The sequence below is a fragment of the Nicotiana sylvestris genome, chromosome 2, assembly GCF_000393655.2.
Source record: "Nicotiana sylvestris chromosome 2, ASM39365v2, whole genome shotgun sequence".
NCBI classification, from domain to species: domain Eukaryota; kingdom Viridiplantae; phylum Streptophyta; class Magnoliopsida; order Solanales; family Solanaceae; genus Nicotiana; species Nicotiana sylvestris.
This window is the reverse complement of record NC_091058.1, coordinates 83,454,274-83,477,240: the sequence shown is the minus strand read 5'-3', so window position 1 is coordinate 83,477,240 and position 22,967 is coordinate 83,454,274. Positions and strand designations below refer to the sequence as shown.

The window sequence follows — 22,967 nt, the reverse complement described above, 5'->3', positions numbered from 1 at the left end:
TAAAAACCTCGTCGGAAAAACCCATTTGGGATAAAAACCAATCTAAGGAAAAAAGAGTGCAACGCGTGCTTTAAAACCTAAGGTCCTCGTGTTGAAGAGCTTCTCGACGTCTTCGGTCAAACACCTGCCATAAGTTAGTATCGAATACAAATGGAAAGGGTGAAAGTCATACCTTAGCAATAATATCGTTTGAGGAGTGATATATTCCAATTGTTTGGCAATTGTTCGCCCTCCATTGTGCCAAGTTTGTAAGATCCCTTTCCAATGATATCGAGGATTTGATAGGGTCCTTCCCAATTTGGGCCAGATTTTCCTTCATTAGGGTCTCGAGTGTTGATGGTGACTTTCCTTAAGACTAAGTCCCCAATTCTGAAGTGGCGAAGATTGATTCTTCTATTATAATATTTCTCGATTCTTTGTTTTTTGTGCAGCCATCCGAACGAGTGCGACTTCTCATTTTTCATCCAATAGTTCGAGGCTAGTATTCATAGCCTCGTGATTCAATTTTTCCGTTGTATGTCAAAATCTGGCGCTAGGTTCCCCGACTTCGACTGGAATCAAGGCTTCAGAGCCATATACTAAGGAGAACGGGGTTGCTCCCGTACGACTTCGATGTTGTTCGATATGCCCAAAGGACCTCGGGTAGAATTTCTCTCCATTTTCCCTTGGCGTCGTTCAACATTTTCTTTAAATTCTGAATGATAGTATTGTTTATTGACTTGGCCTATCCGTTTCCACTTGGATGATACGGTGTCGATAAGATCCTTTTTATTTTATGTTCTTCGAGAAACCTCATTACCTTGCTACCGATGAATTTCTTTTCGTTGTCGCATACGGTTTCGGCCGGTATCCTAAATCGGCATATGATGTGATCCCAGATGAAGTCTATAACTTCTTTTTCTCTGACTTTCTCGAAGGTCTGTGCTTCCATTTAGAAAAGTAGTCAGTCATAAACAAAATAAATTTAGCTTTACCTGGAGCCGATAGCAGAGGGATGACGATATCTATCCCCTATTTCATGAATGGTCATGGGGATAGGACCGAATGAAGTTGTTTATTCGGGCTTATGGATCATTGGTGCATGTCACACCTCTTATTTACACAACATCCCGGAGGAGGGCATATGTAAAGAGAGTTTTTCCGATCAAAGGACAATCGAAACAGGATTCTTTATTAATTTCAGAGTCGCCACCTGGGAATTTTATGGCGTCCCAAGTCACCGGTTTTAATCCCGAATCGAGGAAAATATGACTCTGTTTACCAGTCTGCGAACCAGAAATCCGAGTAAGGAATTCTGTTAATCCGGGAGAAGGTGTTAGGCATTCCCGAATTTCATGGTTCTAGCACGGTCACTTAACAATTTATACTTGGCTTAATTATCTTGATTTACTAACTACATTTTTTAACTTGTTGCATAGTTTTATTACCGCTTTTGGTTAGATTGTTTATAGTTATAGACCTATCTTGAAACGAATCACGCGTACGTATATTCGTTTTTTTTATTTATATAAAAATGTAAAGAATTGTGTCACGCATACGTGTATACAATAAGATTGATAGCATATTTTTATTTTTATTATTAAAAAAAATGAATTTATGGCCGAAATTATGCATGTTTAAAATAAAATTACGAACACTCGTCACTCTTGTATGATTAAATGGTGAACTACACATCTCGGGTTATATGAAATAAATTAATTTAATATCCTCTGAAAGACCCCTTTTTATTAAGAAAGTTTGCTCAAAGTTGCGCGAACGCATACTCCGAATTGTCTTTAGAAATGTAATCATGTCACGCGAACGTGTCCACAATTACACAAAATATTCTTAATGGCAATATAAATTTTCTACAAATGTTTATTATGTCCGTCTATATTAAATATGAAAGCCATGGAAAATTACTGAATGGAATGCCTCGAGATTTCCAGAAAAAATCAAGATTTATTAGGTGTTGACCACAGGTTATATGATTTAAACGTGTGAATTCTATCCCCCAAAACTATTCAAATTAGAAGCGTTAATGAGATGAAAAATAAATAAATAATGTGCAACTAAAATTACCATTTTTATCGTGAATACAATGTCCGTAATCCGTTTATGTATTTTTTGGTGCTTGATAATTATATGCACAAGTTATTTATTATTTTCCTAGGCTTAGGACTAAGTGATGTGTTTAAAAACTTGCCAAGTGATTTATTTGTAAAGCTAGGAAGAAGTTAGTTGGTAAGAAAACCAATTGTTTCATAGAATTTCCGTTATTTTACTCGGAGCAAACTCCATTTTGTATATCTTTTAAAATACCGAAATCAGTATTCCTAGATCTAATCCTCTTGTACACGATCATTTTTTAGTCCAAACAACTAATTATTCTATGGATTTGCTCATGACGATTGAGTTTTAGACGAACAAAATCAAACCGATTATTGCTTATGCAAATTATTTATAAATGCTAAATCTATACTTTATAATGATGTTGACATTATTTTATATTATTTTATAAGAAAATGGGCTAATTGCATTCCTAAATTAAAACATGCCATTTATTATTAAGAAAGAGAACTGATTTATAAAATGATTTTAATAGACAAATTTATACTACATATGCCGCAAGTACACGTTTGAATCTTTCGGGATACTCCAATACCTTAAACGTAACAGATTATGTCAATTTACCTCTCACTTATGGTTATACACATAACTGTTATCATGCCATATACAAACAAGAGACACTTACATCAACTAGATTTAAACAAAAATCTGATGCTTGACGAGATATACTAGTAGTGGGGTTTCTTGATATTTCCATACTATCCTACATTTAGCTAATCAAGGTTACAAAATTTAATTAATGATCAGCTTTCTACTAAGTTCCCTACCTTGACAATTCGAAAATAAATACTACCACTAAGCTTCAGAAATAAATAAAATTACTGCAGAGCTGATACTAACTTCAAAAGGCTAGTTGGCTAATAGCTCCCATGTCAAGTATAATACTACATTAGCTAACTAAAAAACTGAAACTTAACTAATAGATTTAAATGAGTAGAGGACAAAATTGAAATTCCAAACTTCATTTATTTGCAATATTGAAGCTTTTCATGACATGAGTCTACAAATATATACCTGGAAATGAGGGTAAAAGAGGTAATATTTCAGCAATAGCAGCAACAGAAGCCCAACAACAGAAAAATGCCAAACAATTCAGCAGATTTGAACAAACCAGCAAGACCCGTGAAAACCAGACGAACAGTAGTAGAAATCTTAGGAAATTTCAGATTCAAATCAAACAATATCACCAAACAAACCCAGACAGATGCAAGGAAACAAGTATTTCTGATTTTTTTTTTAAAACTTAAGAATGGCAAACTGAAACTCTCAATCTCCAAAATCAGCCTTAACACTAACTTCTAATGTAAAATTCTGTTTTTACTTTTCTGATTTTTCTCCCTTTCTTTTTCTCTCTTTTCTCTGTATTTTTTTCTCTTCTTCAGAAGTCCAGTCCCCCTCTTTCAAATCTCTTCTCATCCCCCTTTTAAAACTCAGTGCTCGACCCTTTTTCTCTTTTTCAAATCAGAATTTTTTCACTAAAATCTGATTTTTTTTCTCTTTAAGTTCCACTAAGAAAGTTTTTCCTTATTATCAGCCCCCCATTTTCTTTTGTTCCCCAGTATTCTTTAAACAAATACATTAGTGAAACTCCACTATTAGTTGTCTATTATCTTTTCACAAACCCACTTAGGAATGTCTCAAATCAGTCCATTAACAGGTTTTAAATATTCAGCAGTCCTTAATCAAGTATTTATGTAGTTTATTTCCCCCAAACTAACCCTTAAACTACCCCTGAAAACTCTCAATAATACTGACCCTAATACAAAAGTCAGAATCCAACACAAAACAGATTTTAAAATTTGTTCAAACTTAATTATCAACACTAGTTTCTGATTAAACAGTTATAACCAAATCAGATCAAGTAGCCTCAGAATAGGGATCAATGAATCAGGAAATAGCCATATTGAACTAACTAGAATAACAATTGGCATATATACAGGGAATAAACTAACACAAATCCTAAATACAGAACATTGTAAACACATTGAACGAAAATATATGCAGAAAGATGATGAATAATTAAGAGAAAAAGGATCAAACACAACATAAAGGATACCACTCAGAAACTATTAACAACAGGATGCCAAATGACTCAAACTATACGAACGACCTAATCAACGAAGCTTAATTAATCGATTATATATTACAATTGACATTTAAACAAATCAGTAACAAAGCAACAAACAACCAGTGTCATTGACGAAGTCACAGACTAACAGGAAATTAATTAATCGACGCAACTTAGGACTCGATTTCAAAATTTATAACACATACAATTAAAGCGAATATAAACAAATGACAGAATCGGACCAAATAAAAAGGTTCATTGAAGATGAGCAGAGTCAATTGTCTAAAAGAATTTAAAAATCAATACAGTAAATAAACAGATATGTAGATAAGGAAAATGAACAAATACGAAGGAAAGAAAAGGAAATACCCCATAATACCCGGACCATACGGACCCAGTCTTCGAAACTCTGATTCGGGCAATTTGAAATCGAAAAGACCTTAGTTGAAGTGTTCTCAACTGAAAACACTTCGATTAAGGTCGATTAGACCTCAACCTTTTATTTAATTTTGGGCAGATTCCATGATTTGGAATTTTAGGGTTCTTGAGGGTCTGATTTGGGGCTCGATCATTTCTAAGCAGATTCGAACCAAACCAAGTTTGGTTTGGTTACGAGTGAGGTCAGGAGAATAACTGGTGTGATTTGGGGGTACGTTGGGGTAGTTTTAGGTTTTGCTCGAATCTTCAAATGAAAATTCGAGCAGTTCCAGGAAGATTTGTCCTAAGCTACTACCAGATTCATGACGAGGATGGTCAGGAGGAGCTATGGTGTTAATTTGGTAGCCATCGGAAAGGGTTGGGTTTTCAGGCCAACCTTCAATCGAAGATTCGAGACGTTGGGGCCTGATTCGAGAGATATGGGTTATGGATTTGGAATGGGGAGGTTAAGAGGAGTCGAGGATGTTAAGCTGGGGTCATTTGGACCACCGGAACCGCCGTGAGGCAATTTCCGGTGGGCGGAAGACGGTGGTTGAAGGCGGCGGACATGTCTGATCTTTGAAGGTTCAAAGACGAAGAGGTGAAGGGGGGTATGGCTTTGGGAGGTGTGGGGTATGGTTTAGGACTTATATACGGGGTGAGGTAATTGATCCTGGCCATTGGATGAGGTGGGATCGATGGCCAGGATCTTTCGTTAAGGGGGAAACGGTGCCGTTTGATTAAATGAGACTGGGTCGGTCTTTGGGATGAAGTGGGTCGGGTATAGAGGATTGATCGGGACCGTTGGATTAAAGGGAAAAGACGGCCCTGATTGATTGTAATCATACACCGTCTGAACTGGACCGTTAGATCTGACTGATCAATGGTCCAGATTGAAAGCATCCAAACGACGTCATTTGGGAGACGACTGAGAAACCTGGTCCTAGACTGGGTTATTACACACATTGGGCCTGCTCTTTTGGTTTAATTGTGAAGCCCAAATCCGATATTTTCTTCAATTTTTTGCACTCTTTTCTTTAGAGAAAAATTCCTAATTAAATAACAACCAAAATTAAACTACACAGATATTAATTAAAACTTAACGACAATTAACACACAAATTAAAACATTTAATAAAATCACACGATGACAACAAATAGAATAAAAATGCATATTTTTGTGATTTTCGCTTAGTATTTTTGTATTTTTAATTAAACTGCAACAAGGTAAACATTTACGGACAAAATAATTACTAAAATGTCACGCAAACTCTCAAGATTGTACCCGAAGGTAACTTGCTTTATTTTTCGATTTCTTTTTGAGTCATTATCGTGAAGCAAAAATCACGTGCTCACAGCTGCCCCTCTTTGTCCGAAAACATGAAGAGTTTTCGTGCAAAGAAAAAGTGAGCGGATACGAGCGATTTTTGCCTGTTCGGTACTCCGTGTGAAGCATTTTTTGAAAAAGTTTAACCGAACCTTTGCTTTCAAGGTTTCCTACATATCCCTGGCTAAAAGGGAATCAGGTTAATGTAGTTCGGGAAGTTTTGGTAGCTGGGACTACCATGGAGCTGTTATCTTGCTGTTACTGCTATTGCTGCTGCTGCTACCGCTTACTGACCTCCTTATTACACCATGGTAAAAGAAAATAAGAAGTTAGACTAAACTAGGTATCACAAAATCTTATCTATCTTCCCCTTGCTCTGGTTGCCTTGCTTTCTTGTCGGCTTGTGTTTCCTCTGGTGCTTTTCTTTCGAAAATTGCTGGAGATGACACTGACCTTTTGCCTTTCTTGAACACAAGTTTTACCATTCTGCTTTGTCTGCTGGGGACGTTGCTTCCCAAATTAAGACCTGTTATGCTGGGGATTTCTGTTGTAACCCTCCTTATTACTGACTTCTGTTTGATCTTGAAACATATTCCTCTATTCTGCAGGCGGGCTCCTGACTCCAATCTTGACTTTGGAAAGGTGACACGACCTCCATTCTATAGGCGGGCTCCTGACCTCAACAGCTCCTCGAAATAATTATGCCTCCATTCTCCAGGCGGGCTCCTGACTTCAACAACTTTCTCAAAATAATTTTGCCTCCATTCTCCAGGCGGGCTCCTGACTTCATCAACTTTCTCAAAATAATTCTGCCTCCATTCTCCAGGCGGGCTCCTGACTTCAACAATTTTCTCAAAATAATTCTGCCTCCATTCTACAGGCGGGCTCCTGACTTCAACAATTTTCTCAAAATAATTCTGCCTCCATTCTACATGTGGGCTCCTGACTTCAATAATTTTCAAAATAATTTTGCCTCCATTCTACAGGCGGGCTCCTGACTTCAACAATTTTCTCAAAATAATTCTGTCTCCATTCTACAGGCGGGCTCCTGACTTCAACAATTTTCTTAAAATAATTCTGCCTCCATTCTTCAGGGGGGCTCCTGACCTCTTGAAATTTAAATTATATTTCCTTGTTCTCCAGGTGGACGCCTGATTGCTGATACTTCGACTGTTCTTTCTTGTTCTCCAGGTGGACGCCTGATTGCTGATATTTTAATTGCTCTTCCTTGTTCTCCAGATGGATGCCTGATTGCTGATATTTCAACTGTTCTTCCTTGTTCTCAAGGTGGACGCCTGATTGCTGATACTTTAACTGTTCTTCCTTGTTCTCCAGGTGGACGCCTGATTGCTGATACTTCAACTATTCTTCCTTGTTCTCGAGGTGGACTCCTGATTGCAACAAAAAAGACAAAAAACAAAGAAAAATTTCTGCCCCAGTTTGGTAGTTAGGGGACAGCTACTAAATCATATTACCAACTATTACTAAAATTTGAAAGTTGCATCCCATTATCCAGGAGGTCCTGACAACTCTTTCACTAAACGAAAATTTAAAATACAAGCTATATCTTTTAAAGGCATGACTTCTACTAAATCTTGTTACCCCAACCAATTTTAAACTATGTCCCATTTCCCGGGAGGGTCCTGAAAACTTTTACGCAAACTTTTACGCCAACCTACATTCCCTTTGGTGCTTATTTGTCCTACATTTATTTACTTATGATTGTTTTAAGGTTTAACCTATTTCCCATTTTCTAGGAGGGTCCTAAAAATTTATACGATCAAACCTGCATGGTACTTGCTTCCTTCACCGGGTGCTTCCTGAAGCAAAGGTCGTTTTTGCCCCCCTGTTTTCAAATCAAAGAAAATCTTGTCAGTTTAAACGTGGTGGTTAGTTGTGGCCTTTTTGTTGGGGAAGGTTTTCTCTTTGCCTTGCTTTGCTTCATCAGACTGCCTTGAATCGGTCGAAAGGACTGTTTTGACCTTATGATTGATCCTTAACCGCAGGATCCCTAACTGTTGTTTTCACTTCTGACCCTTCCAATCGTAACCATATGTCTCTTATGACATTACTGAACCACTTCACCGTTTTAACTTTTGCTCACACCCATGTCTTATTTTTTCATCATATTACCTCCCGCATATCCTGGCCGTATTTTGCGTTGTGCAATTTTGAATCTCGGTAGTATACCTTGACATTTCTTCTTATTTGTTGGAACCAGGCTAACCTTGAAATATCTTTAGAGGAGTAAAAATTAACAGCAATGAAATACGACGATTTTGAGAATTTAGAATAAAGAAGAAAATCCAAATTTGGATGACTGTTGGAGATAGGAACAAGGAACTTATCTGAGTGGAGTCACCAGCACCAATGATCATGGTATGCATTTGGATTAATCAGCCCAGTCTATTTAACCAATCTCCTTCCCACCAAATTATGGACCTTGTTCGATTTGCAGTGCCCTGAAGGGTTTTCACCGACAAACCTCTCTCATTTGTTTGTTCATTAATTCCTTGTCGCCTTATGGTGCCCGCGAAGGTTTTCACCGATAAGACTCTCTCATTTTCATTTCTTTATCATGTTTGGACCAGAGTGTTATTCTGACATGAATCACCTCTATTTGCTCGACTCGACATTTCTCTAAGATAATCGAAAGGTCTTTTGGATGTGGTTGGAAAGAAAGGGTATCAAAGGCCAAAAATAATTTGATATGGGTTTAAAATTACAACTCTTGGAATCATTTTTCTTATTACCAGTACAATTCCTGCCCCCAGTTTCTTGCTTGGGGGTCTTTTGATGTTTTATTTTACTATGTTACACTATGCACATTATGCATATTATGCACCCTATGCACCCTATGACCGAGCCGTGAGGCGCCTACGTATCCTCTTTGAGGAATCAGGTCAGACGTAGTTCACACGAAATTTCCTTGTTTATATATTTTTCCTTTTTCTTTTTTTTTTTAATGTTATTGATTCCAAAAGAGGGGTATGAAAGAAACAAATGTGGCTCAAAAGGGGGAACAAAGGGTACAAGTGTTTAGATAGCAGAATAAATTGCCTTCGTCATTCCAATCTTCGAAATAATGCCAAATACAAACATTCAATAATTATACCAGAGAAAAATCATGTGTAATATCTCTTTACTGCATTAGAATTGATAGCCATGTCCATGCATTTTCCTTTAATATCTGTTAAACATAACGCACCGTTGGACAATACTCTTGTCACAATGAACGGTCCTTGCCAATTCAGGGCAAACTTGCCCTTTGCTTCAACCTGATGTGGAAGAATACGTTTCAGTACTTGCTGACCCACTTCAAACTTTCGGGGACGCACCTTTTTATTGTATGCTCTTGCTATTATTCTTTGATACAATTGGCCATGACATACTGCTGCCAATCGTTTTTCATCAATCAAGTTCAACTGCTCCAAACGGGTTTTGACCCATTCATCATCATCAATCTTAGCTTCGGCGACGATCCGAAGGGAAGGGATTTCGACTTCCGCAGGAATTACCGCTTCGGAGCCATATACCAACAAGTAAGGAGTTGCTCCTATCGAAGTGCGAACGGTAGTGCGACATCCCAACAACACAAATGGTAATTTTTCGTGCCATTGTCTTGAACCTTCTACCATTTTCCGAAGTATCTTCTTCATATTTTTGTTGGCTGCCTCGACTGCTCCATTCGCCTTGGGCCGATATGGGGTAGAATTGCGATGTATAATCTTAAACTATTGACATACCTCTCTCATTAAGTTACTGTTAAGATTAGCACCGTTATCTGTGATGATCACCTTTGGGTTTCCGAATCGACAGATGATATTCGAGTGAACAAAATCGACCACAGCTTTCTTGGTCACCGATTTGAATGTTTTGGCCTCAACCCATTTGGTGAAATAATCAATGGCTACCAGAATGAATCTGTGCCCATTAGATGCTGCTGGCTCAATTGGTCCAATAATATCTATGCCCCAAGTGACGAAGGGCCATGGTGCCGACATTGTGTGCAATTCGGATGGTGGAGAATGAATCAAATCTCCGTGTATCTGGCATTGATGACATTTGCGCACAAAACTGATACAATCTCGCTCCATGGTAAGCCAATAGTAACCAGCTCGGAGAATTTTCTTTGCCAACACATATCCGCTCATGTGGGGTCCGTAAACTCCCGAATGTACTTCAGACATGACAGTCGTAGCTTGTCTAGCATCTATGCATCTTAATAATCCAAGGTCTGGTGTTCTTTTATAGAAAACTCCTCCACTTAAGAAGAATCCATTTGCCAACCGTCTAATGGTTCTCTTTTGATCCCCTGTGGCTTGTGCTGGATATATTCCCATTCTGATATACTCCTTGATGTCGTGGAACCATGGTTCACCATCAAATTCTTCTTCAATCATGTTGCAGTAAGCGTGCTGATCGTGGACTTGAATATGCAGTGGATCCACATAAGCTTTGTCCGGATGGTGCAACATTGATGCCAGGGTAGCCAATGCATCGGCAACCTCATTATGGATCCTTGGAATATGCCTGAACTCCACTGATCGAAACCGTTGACAAAGATCATGTAAACATTGTCGGTATGGTATGAGCTTCAAGTCTCGTGTTTCCCATTCTCCTTGAATTTGATGTACGAGAAGATCCGAGTCTCCCAAGACCAAGATTTCCTGGATATCCATGTCTGCAGCTAGCCTTAACCCCAAAATACAAGCTTCATACTCGGCCATATTTTTAGTGCAATAAAACCGAAGTTGAGCCGTAACAGGATAGTGATGCCCGGTTTCAGAAATAATCACAGCTCCTATCCCGACTCCTTTCATGTTAGTAGCCCCATCAAAGAAAGTTTCCAGCCAGGTTTTTCATTTGCTCCATCTCACCGATATGCATCACTTCTTCATCGGGAAAATAAGTTCTCAATGGCTCGTAATCTTCGTCGACCAGGTTTTCGGCTAAATGATCGGCCAATGCTTGGGCTTTCATTGCAGTCCGAGTTACATAGATGATGTCAAATTCTGTGAGCAATATCTGCCACTTTGCAAGTCTCCCTGTTGGCATAGGCTTTTGAAAAATATATTTCAACGGATCCAGACGCGAAATGAGGTAAGTAGTGTAGGATGACAAATAGTGTTTCAATTTCTGAGCTACCCAAGTTAGGGCACAACATGTCCTTTCCAGATGAGTGTACTTAACCTCATAAGCTGTGAACTTCTTGCTAAGATAATAGATGGCCTGTTCCTTTCTGTCGGTGATGTCATGTTGCCCCAGTACACAACCAAATGAATTTTCCAAGACTGTCAAGTAAAGAATCAAAGGTCTTCCTGGTTCTGGCGGAACCAACACAGGTGGGTTTGACAAATATCCTTTTATCTTATCAAACGCTTCTTGACACTCATCAGTCCACTTGACCGCAAATCCTTCTTCAGCAATTTGAAAATAGGCTCACAAGTTGTCGTGAGCTGAGCAATAAACCTGCTGATATAGTTCAACCTCCCTAACAGACTCATTACTTCAGTATTGTTCCTCGGAGGCGGCAATTCTTGGATGGCTTTGATCTTTGATGGGTCCAACTCGATGCCTCGCCGGCTGACTATGAATCCGAACAGCTTTCCAGATGGAACACCAAATGCGCACTTGGCAGGGTTAAGCTTGAGGTTGTACCTGCGAAGTCTCAGGAAGAATTTCCTCAAATCCCCAACGTGGTCGGCCTGATGCTTTGATTTTATGATCACATCATCCACGTATACCTCAATCTCTTTATGTATCATACCATGAAACACCGTAGTCATTGCTCTCATGTAAGTTGCCCCGGTGTTATTTAAACCAAATGGCATTACCCGGTAGCAATAAGTTCCCCATGGTGTGATGAATGCCGTCTTTTCTGCATCTTCTTCATCCATTAGAATTTGATGATACCCGGCATAACAATCCACAAAAGATCCTATCTCATGCTTGGCACAATTATCGATCAAAATATGGATATTGGGTAGTAGGAAGTTATCCTTCGGACTTGCTTTGTTGAGATTGCGGTAATCGACGCATACTCTAATCTTGCCATCTTTCTTTGGCACAGGAATGACATTAGCCAACCAAACAGGATATCGAGTGACCCGAATGACCTTTGCATCCAACTATTTGGTGATTTCTTCTTTAATTTTCACACTCATATCAGTTTTGAACTTCCTCAACTTTTGCTTGACGAGAGGAACCATTGGATCAGTGGGCAATTTGTGAACCACTAAATCAGTGCTCAAGCCTGGAATGTCGTCATATGACCATGCAAAAACATCTTTGAATTCGATGAGTACTTTAATTAACTCTTCACGGATCTTTTGTTCGAGGTGGACACTTATTTTAGTTTCTCGGATATTATTTGTGTCTCCTAAATTGACGGCTTCTGTATCACTCAGGTTGGGTTTGGTTTTTCTTCAAAATGAATTAACTCTTTACTAATCTCTTCGAAGGCCTCATCCTCATCATATTCTGATTCGTAATCACAATATACTTCTTGAATTATTATTTCGGAATCAGATTGATTTTTAAGACTGGGCTGAGGATACCTTATGCATGCCATATCACTAGAGCCAGCGTAAAAAGGACTGTACAGAAAAGAGAAGAAAAACAAAAGAAAAACTATCAGGAATGATAATGAAAAGGAAACTGTATTTCATTGGATGATGAAAGATAACAAGGTTTGTACACTTCAAACAAACTGCAAGATAAAAATTTGGATTACAACCCTGAAATAACCCAAACAAACTGAAGAAAAATCAAAATAAACTACCAAGACTCCTTTCGAATGGGGAGAGGAGTGGCTTTCCAATTATTAAGCTTTGTCTCTGGCCTAACGAATTGAACTTCTGCGTCGCTAGAACCTTCACCACTTTCCACCATGTTCACATCGTCAAACAGCTTTTCAAATCTTTCAATTAATTCCTCCTCAGGATTAATCATAGATTTAGGAATTGTTGTTATCGAGTGATTTCTGGTACCGGACTTGACAAAAGATGTGGGACTGGCTTTGGAAGGACTCATGCCTTCTGTTTTAGCTTTCTGGCCTTTCTCACGTCTGTGACAGTGGGTATGAATCCCAAACCAAATGTCCCCAAGTTTTCGGGAAGAGATACTGGTTGTATAATGCCTTGCAAAGATGAGCCCAAACCTTTACCGAGTACAAAACCATTCTTCAACATCTCATAGGCTACCATGACTGATGCAGCGGTTATCTTTGGATTTGGAATGTATTTCCCTTCCGGAATTTTCTCTACCAACATCATGTCAGAAACCTGGTAAACCCATGGTCCCTGGTCATTTTTTATTCCCACGACCGGTACAATGGCACCGCTGTGAGCATCTAAGCTGTCTTCCCCATGCACAACTATTTCTTGTATATTCCATTCAAACTTGATCACCTGGTGTAGTGTTGATGGGACTGCTTTAGTAGCATGGATCCATGGTCGACCCAACAGTAAATTATAGGAAACAGCCATATCCAACACATGAAACTCCATTGTAAATTCAACTGGCCCTATTGTCAGCTCCAGCACTATGTCGCCAACTGAATCTCTACTTCCACCGTCAAATCCCCGTACGCAAATATGGTTTTTATGGATCCTCTCCTCTTTTATTTTCAACTTGCTCAGAGTGGAGAGAGGGCAGATGTTTGCGCTTGACCCGTTATCAACCAATACCCGGGTTACTATGGAGTTTTGACATTTTAATGTGAGGTAAAGAGCTCTGTTGTGCTCAGTACCTTCTATAGGCAATTCATCATCAGAAAATGTGACTCTGTTTGCCTCAAAGATTTTGTTGGATATTTTTTCCAAGTGATTCATGGAGATCTTATCGGGAACGTGTGCCTCATTCAAGATCTTCATTAAATCTTGACGGTGCTCGTCCGAATGGATCAATAATGACAATAGTGAAATTTGAGCGAGTGTCTTTTTTAATTGTTCCACGATAGAATAGTCATGCAGCTTCATCTTTCTCAAGAATTCTTCCGCTTCTTCTTCAGTCACGACTTTCTTCATTGGTGTTGGATTATTTTTAACTTTTCTTAACTCCTCGGGAGTAAAACATCTTCCTGAGCGAGTCAAACCCTGTACTTCACAGATTTCTTCCTTGACTTCTTTTCCTTTGTACATTACCGTTACCCATTCGTAGTTCCATGGAATAGCCTTGTTGTTGATCACTGGTAATTGGGTTACTGGCTTGATAATAACCCGCTCTACGCGGGCTCCTTCCACGACTATGATGGGTTTGCTGGCCACCCCTGGTACTTTGCTGCTTCGTGGCAACTTTGCTCGAAGATCCCTTCTCAACCGCCACAGATGGCTCAACACTGTTTTTGTTCTGCTTGGGTACCGACTTCTCATCTGCTCATTATTCATCTATCTTGGCTTCATTATACCGAATCATCATGACGGTTTATGATGGCTTCTTGGTTTCTCCATCAGCCTGCACTATTTCTATCATATTGGCCTCTTGATGGGCTGGCATCAGATTTCTGTTGATATTGGGAGCTTGGGGAGTTTGAACTTCAATTTTATTAGTATCAATCAGCTCATGTATTGCATTTTTTAAGTGCCAACACTTTTCTTTATCATGACCTGGGGTACCATAACAATACTCACAGCTAACGGTGTAGTCCAGATTCTTTGGAGGAGGATTTGGCAGCTTGGATTGTATCAGCCTTAGCATATCTAGCTGTTTTAGCCTGTGGAACAGACTAGTGTAGGACTCTCCCAACGGAGTAAAGGTTTTCTTCTTCTGCAACCTTTCACTCTTGAGTGCTTGATTAGGCCTGAAACCTGGCCCGGGAATATTTTGATAGGTTCGTGGATATGGGTAGGTACTTGGTAAGACAGGAGCACGCCAATGAGCGTGGGCAGGTGGTTGATTGTATGCTTGCACATGGTGGACGGAAAAATGCGGTTCCGACGGGTGATAGTAGTGTTGGGATGAATTGTGGTGATAAGTTGGTTGGTGGGATCGAGGTTGATTGTAGTAATGAGGTGAGCCTCTGGATCCGAACCAAGTTCCTGAATCAACCATTGCCGCTTCCTCCCTTTTCTTCTTGCCAATCCCTCCTACGCCGCCTTGAATAGCCTGAGTAGTTGCTTTGATAGCCGAATAGCTCATAATTTTATTCGACTTGAGGCCTTCTTCTACCATACCTCCCATCTTCACTACTTTGTTGAATGATTTTCCTATCACTGAGACCAAATGGCCATAGTAAGTAGGTTCCAAGGCCTGTAGGAAGTAATCTACCATCTCACTTTCCTTCATTGGGGGATCCACCCTTGCTGCCTGTTCCCTCCACCGGAACCCATATTCTCTAAAGCTTTCACTATGTTTTTTCTCAAATTTAGTCAAGGATAGTCGATCTGGAACGATCTCCATATTGTATTGGAAATGACAAGCAAATGCCTGTGCCAGGTCATCCCATGTGTACCATCTCCCATGGTCTTGGCGGGTGTACCATTCCAAAGATGATGCGCTCAAACTCTGACTGAAGTAAGCCATTAATAATTCATCTCTTCCTCCATCCCCCCTCATCTTGCTGCAAAAACCCCTCAAGTGGGCTACTGGATCGCCGTGCCCGTTGTATAGGTCGAACTTAGGCATCTTGAAACCAGCTGGTAATTGCACATTTGGGAACAGACATAGGTCTTTGTAGGCCACACTGACCTGCCCTCCTAACCCCCGCATGTCTTGGAACGATTGTTCTAAGCTTTTAACATTCCTGAACATCTCTTCATGTTCGGTATTTTTGACTGGCTTGTCAATTTCTGTTGGGAGGTCAAAACGGGGAGTAAATGAATGGATTTCTGAAGCTTGAAAGTGGGCTCCGAGGGGTAATATTGGTTGTCCTGGGCCTGGAACATAGGCTCACTAAGAGATTTGGGGAGTGTAGCTGGGGGAGGTGCTACGAAGACAGGAGTTACTGGTGGAGGAGGGTATGAACTGGTTTAGGGGGTGGAGATTGTGGTGTATGAGAAGTGGTGCCTCGGTAGTGCTGGTAAATGGGGAAACTCGGGGATAGTTCAGTGGTAGGATGATCCTGAGTTTGAGCTAGTAGTGGGGTGGAGGCAGGGTTAGTAGGGTAAGCTGGGGGTGATTGTCCTGTGGACCAAGCCCGATACATCTCGGCCATCTGTTGCTTAAGTTTAAGCATCTCTTTTTTCATTTTACTGACGTCCGACTCCTCTATCTCAACACCTGTGTCGACATCCGGGATAGACATGCTTTCGGGTATCGGTCCTTTTGATCTGGTTTGATAATGATAATGTGCCAGTATACTCTAGATAAACTAACTGCTTGAATTCTGGAAATGAGCAAACTTGTTAGTTTTGAGAGTTCAACACATATATAATTACACGTTGAGATGCAATGTTCCTAGGCAATTAACCATCTTCTATCATACATTTGCTCGGTTGCTTGTGTCATCCTAACTTTTCTTGATCTTTCTTTTTATTGTCACTCACTCTTATCTTTATTTCCCTCCCTTTTCATTTTATTCTTTCTTTTGATTGTGGTCGAATCTTATAGAGATTGCCTACGTATCATGTCCCCGCATGAATCAGACCGTGCATAGTTCTGGCGGAAGGCAATTATTAACACTTTTATTTATTCTTAAAACAATACAAAGACGGAAAGGACATTACATTTGGAAAACATTTTAAGAAAATGGTTTAAAAGACTCGACACAAACCCAAATCAAACATGACTTAAAAGAAATAACTCCTAACAGTTGTGAATATGCTCCACTCCCCACTTTTGTTTTCAATCATTGGAACATCTTCTCACGGTGGGGCTTGACCCGGCTGACCTCCTAGTGTACGATACATTCTTTCTAACTCCATTGCCATATGACGGACAAAAGTAGGTGAATACTCTAGAAACCTTTCATAATCCATCCCTTGACAGTTCACATAACTTTGAGAGGTGTAAACCGCCAAATCATGGATTTGTGCCCTGAAATCTTGGAGACTTTGGTCTTGGTTTTGTAATTGCTGTTGGCGAGTGGTGGCTATATCTCTTATGCGGTCTTCGCGATCTAAAGCTGACTCCAATTGAGCTCGAAGTCTGGCCTGATCGAGTCTTGCCTGTGCTCTTTCTCTGTCAATGTCTGCGTGCTGATGTTCTCTATTGTACCTTCTCGTTTCTTCCAATTGCACATGGAGTTGAGCTTCTGAATGTATCCAACGGTTCTTCTCTTTCTTGAATTGAGCCATGTCTTCTTCGAATCTCATTAATTGGCGTTCTTTGTTAGATTTGGCCTCCTCGTTTAATTGTCTGATTTTTTCCTTAGCTTTGCCTAACGCCTTTTCAGTCTTTGACAAGATGGAGTCATAATCTTGCATTTTTTCCATTAGATTGGCAATGATTTTTTGATCTTTCCAACTTCTCACTGGTGCTTCAGAGGCTTTCTTCATCTGTTGAAATTGAGCGCGAAGATTTTTATTTTTACAAATCAGACTCTTCTTTTCACCCTCTACCTCTTGTGCTTGTAAGTCTTTCTCCAAATTGAGGTTCCTTAGACTTTCTTCTAAGGCATGAATAGTTGCTTTGTATCTCTTTTCCTTTTCTCCCCAAGCCAATCGTTCTTGGATTTTATCATCAAAGGCTTGAACATGTGGTCTTTTTACGGGCTTTCTAAGATCAGGTTCTGGTGCATCATCCACGCGGGATCTTTTCTCAAACCACCTAGCATATCCTGGATTTATCTCGCCTTTTGCAGGATCTGGAACTTGAGTATCATCTTTCAAGTATCGACACCCATTCCACATCTGCTGAATCAAAGCCTCGGGGAGAGTGGCTTCGGGGTGTAGCTCGATCACTTGCATACTTAAATCCTTATCATCAGGCACCACTTGGTATCTCCCTAGTTGTCTTAGAACTCTCTGTGGTGCATATGGTTGGACACTTCTCAAACCCAACAGCAGCAAATAACTATTCAAGGTTGACATGTGTATCACTTCTCTTACCGGGAGCCATCCCAAAGTCCACTCAATTTGACTAGCCGTTAAAGCTTTTAAATAAGATATCCAGGCTTCCACCCCTTCTGGAGATTTATAATCTTTTATTCTTTCTTCATAACTCCCGATGAAATTGTCATTGCTTGGACCATACTGCATGAACTTGGGATGATGTCAGAGATGTTCGGTCAACCACATTTGCAACAAAATTTTGCACCCTTCGAAGACTTTTGCTCCTGATTTACATAAAGTCAATGCCCGATAAATGTCTGAGAGAATGATTGGGGCAAGGGTGTGACTTTCCTTGGTAGTGAGGACTTGTACGACTCTCGCTATGCGAATATCAATTGTCCGCTCTTTGTTTGGGAAGACCATGATTCCCAGAAAAGCCACCATGAAAGCGAAGCGACGGTGAATCTGCCAAGCATCCTTGTTTTGTTTGTCAGTAAGGCCCTTTTCATGAATTTCAAATCCGTCCGGCTTTTCGAACCTTGAATACAGGAAGTTGAAAGAACAACACCCTTTGACAACGTTGTTTTTTCTGATTTGATTACTAATGTTCAGAAGACCAAAGAATCGATGCACTGAGGGAGCCTTTGAGAATATAAGATTTTGTTTTCTCAAATCTCCGTCAAAACCGGAATATCCAGCTATCTCTTCTACTGTGGGAGTAAGCTCGAAATCAGAGAAGCGAAAGACATTGTGAACAGGGTCCCAAAAAGTCACTAATGTCGTAATCAAATTGTCGCGTGGTTTAACTTTCATAATATCTGTGAGAGTTCCCAAATACTTAATGACCCATTTCTGACCATCTTCTCCTAACTCATGCCACCATATCTGAAGCCGAAATAGAAACTCATCTACGTTTGCGAATGGTGGGTTTTAGATGGTGCTCATTTTGTATCTGCGATTAGTTTTAACAAAATCAAGACTCATTTTGAAAACATACACTCATAATTTTTTATTTTTATTTTTTTTTTTAAAAACGACACTTCCCTTTTTTTCAAAATTTTAAACTATTTTGGGAATTTTCTAAAACAACCCATTTTCTTTCTAGGCTCTCGCAATGTTTTTCTATCCTTTTCCAATTAAGCTGGTCAACATGCAAATTCGAGGCAAATGAATGCACAAGTAGCAAGTAAGATGCATCAGGATGGTCTTTTTATTTCGGGTGCACCTGTCCTAGACAGACCCAACCCCTGTGTTGAGTCTCCAAGGTCAAATGCACATGATGCAAACAAACGTTCCTACTAGGGATCTGGTATGAGGCTGAGTTATTCTAAGTGAAAAACCTGAGGCATACTGTTCTAGACCTGGCTTACCCAAACGGACAACTTGAGCCGAAATGGGGGCAACGTATCGGGAGCACGAAAGTCTACCCGGCCTAGTTACTTGTCCCAACTTTGTTCTATTTGGTATGACTTCTAACAGAAAGGTGGGTCACGCGCACGTGTGCACCATAAATTCAGAAGACTCAGAAAGAAGAAGGGTTTCGTAGCAGTTTTATGTACACAATTCAGATAATATTAAAGCGGTAAAAAGCAACGTTTAGAATATTAAGCATAAAAAAAAATCAGATAACTAACAAAGCCAACTATAACAGTTATTTTAAGCTCGAATTCTTGAACCCTGAACCAGAGATTCTGGGTTCGGGTCCCCAGCAGAGTTGCCAGAGCTGTCACACCTCTTCTTTACACAACATCCCGGAGGAGGGCATATGTAAAGAGAGTTTTTCCGATCAAAGGACAATCAAAATGGGATTCTTTATTAATTTCAGAGTCGCCACCTGGGAATTTTATGGCGTCCCAAATCACCGGTTTTAATCCCGAATCGAGGAAAATATGACTCTGTTTACCAGTCTGCGAACCAGAAATCCGAGTAAGGAATTCTGTTAATCCGGGAGAAGGTGTTAGGCATTCCCGAATTCCGTGGTTCTAGCACGGTAGCTTAACAATTTATACTTGGCTTAATTATCTTGATTTACTAACTACATTTTTTTAACTTGTTGCATAGTTTTATTACCGCTTTTGGTTAGATTGTTTATAATTATAGACCTATCTTGAAACGAATCACGCGTACGTATATTTGTTTTTTTTATATAAAAATGTAAAGAATTGTGTCACGCATACGTGTACACAATAAGATTGATAGCATATTTTTATTTTTATTATTAAAAAAAATGAATTTATGGCCGAAATTATGCGTGCTTAAAATAAAATTACGAACACTCGTCACTCTTGTATGATTAAACGGTGAACTGCACATCTCGGGTTATATGAAATAAATTAATTTAATATCCTCCGAAAGACCCCTTTTATTAAGAAAGTTTGCTCAAAGTTGCGCGAACGCATACTCCGAATTGTCTTTAGAAATGTAATCATGTCACGCGAACGTGTCCACAATTACACAAAATATTCTTAATGGCAATATAAATTTTCTACAAATGTTTATTATGTCCGTCTATATTAAATATGAAAGCCATGGGAAATTACTGAATGGAGTGCCTCGAGATTTCCAGAAAAAATCAAGATTTATTAGGTGTTGACCACAGGTTATATGATTTAAACGTGTGAATTATATGCCCCAAAACTATTCAAATTAGAAGCGTTAATGAGATGAAAAATAAATAAATAATGTGCAACTAAAATTACCATTTTTATCGTGAATACAATGTCCATAATTCGTTTATGTATTTTTTGGTGCTTGATAATTATATGCACAAGTTATTTATTATTTTCCTAGGCTTAGGACTAAGTGTATGTGTTTAAAAACTTGCCAAGTGATTTATTTGTAAAGCTAGGAAGAAGTTAGTTGGTAAGAAAACCAATTGTTTCATAGAATTTCCGTTATTTTACTCGGAGCAAACTCCATTTTTTATATCTTTTAAAATACCGAAATCAGTATTCCTAGATCTAATCCTCTTGTACACGATCATTTTTTAGTCCAAACAACTAATTATTCTATGGATTTGCTCATGACGATTGAGTTTTAGACGAACAAAATCAAACCGATTATTACTTATGCAAATTATTTATAAATGCTAAATCTATACTTTATAATGATGTTAGACATTATTTTATATTATTTTATAAGAAAATGGGCTAATTGCATTCCTAAATTAAAATAGGCCATTTATTATTAAGAAAGAGAACTGATTTATAAAATGATTTTAATAGACAAATTTATACTACATATGCCACAAGTACACGTTTGAATCTTTCGGGATACTCCAATACCTTAAACGTAACGGATTATGTCAATTTACCTCTCACTTATGGTTATACACATAACTGTTATCATGCCATATACAAACAAGAGACACTTACATCAACTAGATTTAAACAAAAATCTGATGCTTGACGAGATATACTAGTAGTGGGGTTTCTTGTTCCATACTATCCTACATTTAGCTAATCAAGGTTACAAAATTTAATTAATGGTCAGCTTTCTACTAAGTTCCCTACCTTGACAATTCAAAAATAAATACTACCACTAAGCTTTAGAAATAAATAAAATTACTGCAGAGCTGATACTAACTTCAAAAGGCCTGTTGGCTAATAGCTCCCATGTCAAGTATAATACTACATTAGCTAACTAAAAAACTGAAACTTAACTAATAGATTTAAATGAGTAGAGGACATAATTGAAATTCCAAACTTCATTTATTTGCAATATTGAAGCTTTTCATGACATGAGTCTACAGATATATACCTGGAAATGAGGGTAAAAGAAGTAATATTTCAGCAATAGCAGCAACAGAAGCCCAACAACAGAAAAATGCCAAACAATTCAGCAGATTTGAACAAACCAGCAAGACTCGTGAAAACCAGACGAACAGTAGTAGAAATCTTAGGAAATTTCAGATTCAAATCAAACAATATCACCAAACAAACCCGGACAGATGCAAGGAAATAAGTATTTCTGATTTTTTAAAAAAAAATTAAGAAAGGCAAACTGAAACTCTCAATCTCCAAAATCAGCCTTAACACTAACTTCTAATGTAAAATTCTGTTTTTACTTTTCTGATTTTTCTCCCTTTCTTTTTCTCTGTATTTTTTTCTCTTCTTCAGAAGTCCAATCGCCCTCTTTCAAATCTCTTCTCATCCCCCTTTTAAAACTCAGTGCTCGACCCCTTTTCTCTTTTTCAAATCAGATTTTTTTTACTAAAATCTGATTTTTTTTCTTTAAGTTCCACTAAGAAAGCTTTTCCTTATTATCAGCCCCCCATTTTCTTTTGTTCCCCAGTATTCTTTAAACAAATACATTAGTGAAACCCCACTATTAGTTGTCTATTATCTTTTCACAAACCCACTTAGGAATGTCTCAAATCAGTCCACTAACAGGTTTTAAATATTCAGCAGCCCTTAATCAAGTATTTATGTAGTTTATTTTCCCCAAACTAACCCTTAAACTACCCCTGAAACTCTCAATAATACTGACCCTAATACAAAAGTCAGAATCCAACACAAAACAGATTTTAAAATCTGTTCAAACTTAATTATCAACACTAGTTTCTGATTAAACAGCTATAACCAAATCAGATCAAGTAGCCTCAGAATAGGGATCAATGAATCAGGAAATAGCCATATTGAACTAACTAGAATAACAATTGGCATATATACAGGGAATAAACTAACACAAATCCTAAATACAGAACATTGTAAACACATTGAACGAAAATATATGCAGAAAGATGATGAATAATTAAGAGAAAAAGGATCAAACACAACATAAAGGAGACCACTCAGAAACTATTAACAACAGGATGCCAAATGACTCAAACTATACGAACGACCTAATCAACGAAGCTTAATTAATCGATTATATATTACAATTGACATTTAAACAAATCAGTAACAAAGCAACAAACAACCAGTGTCATTGACGAAGTCACAGACTAACAGGAAATTAATTAGTAGACACAACTTAGGACTCGATTTCATAATTTATAACACATACAATTAAAGCGAATATAAACAAATGACAGAATCGGACCAAATAAAAAGGTTCATTAAAGATGAGCAGAGTCAATTGTCTAAAAGAATTTAAAAATCAATACAGTATAT

At 38.6% G+C, this 22,967-nt stretch overlaps 1 protein-coding gene across 1 annotated transcript; it reads right to left on the bottom strand.

The window, feature by feature from the left end:
* Nucleotides 1-14,026: 14,026 nt before the first annotated feature.
* Nucleotides 14,027-17,892, bottom strand: LOC138885158 (uncharacterized). The gene is made up of 2 exons (XM_070166065.1): nt 17,029-17,892; nt 14,027-14,272 (listed from the first exon to the last, which is right to left on the bottom strand). Exons 1-2 carry the CDS (start codon nt 17,890-17,892, stop codon nt 14,027-14,029), a joined length of 1,110 nt encoding a protein of 369 aa, XP_070022166.1.
* Nucleotides 17,893-22,967: the final 5,075 nt, after the last annotated feature.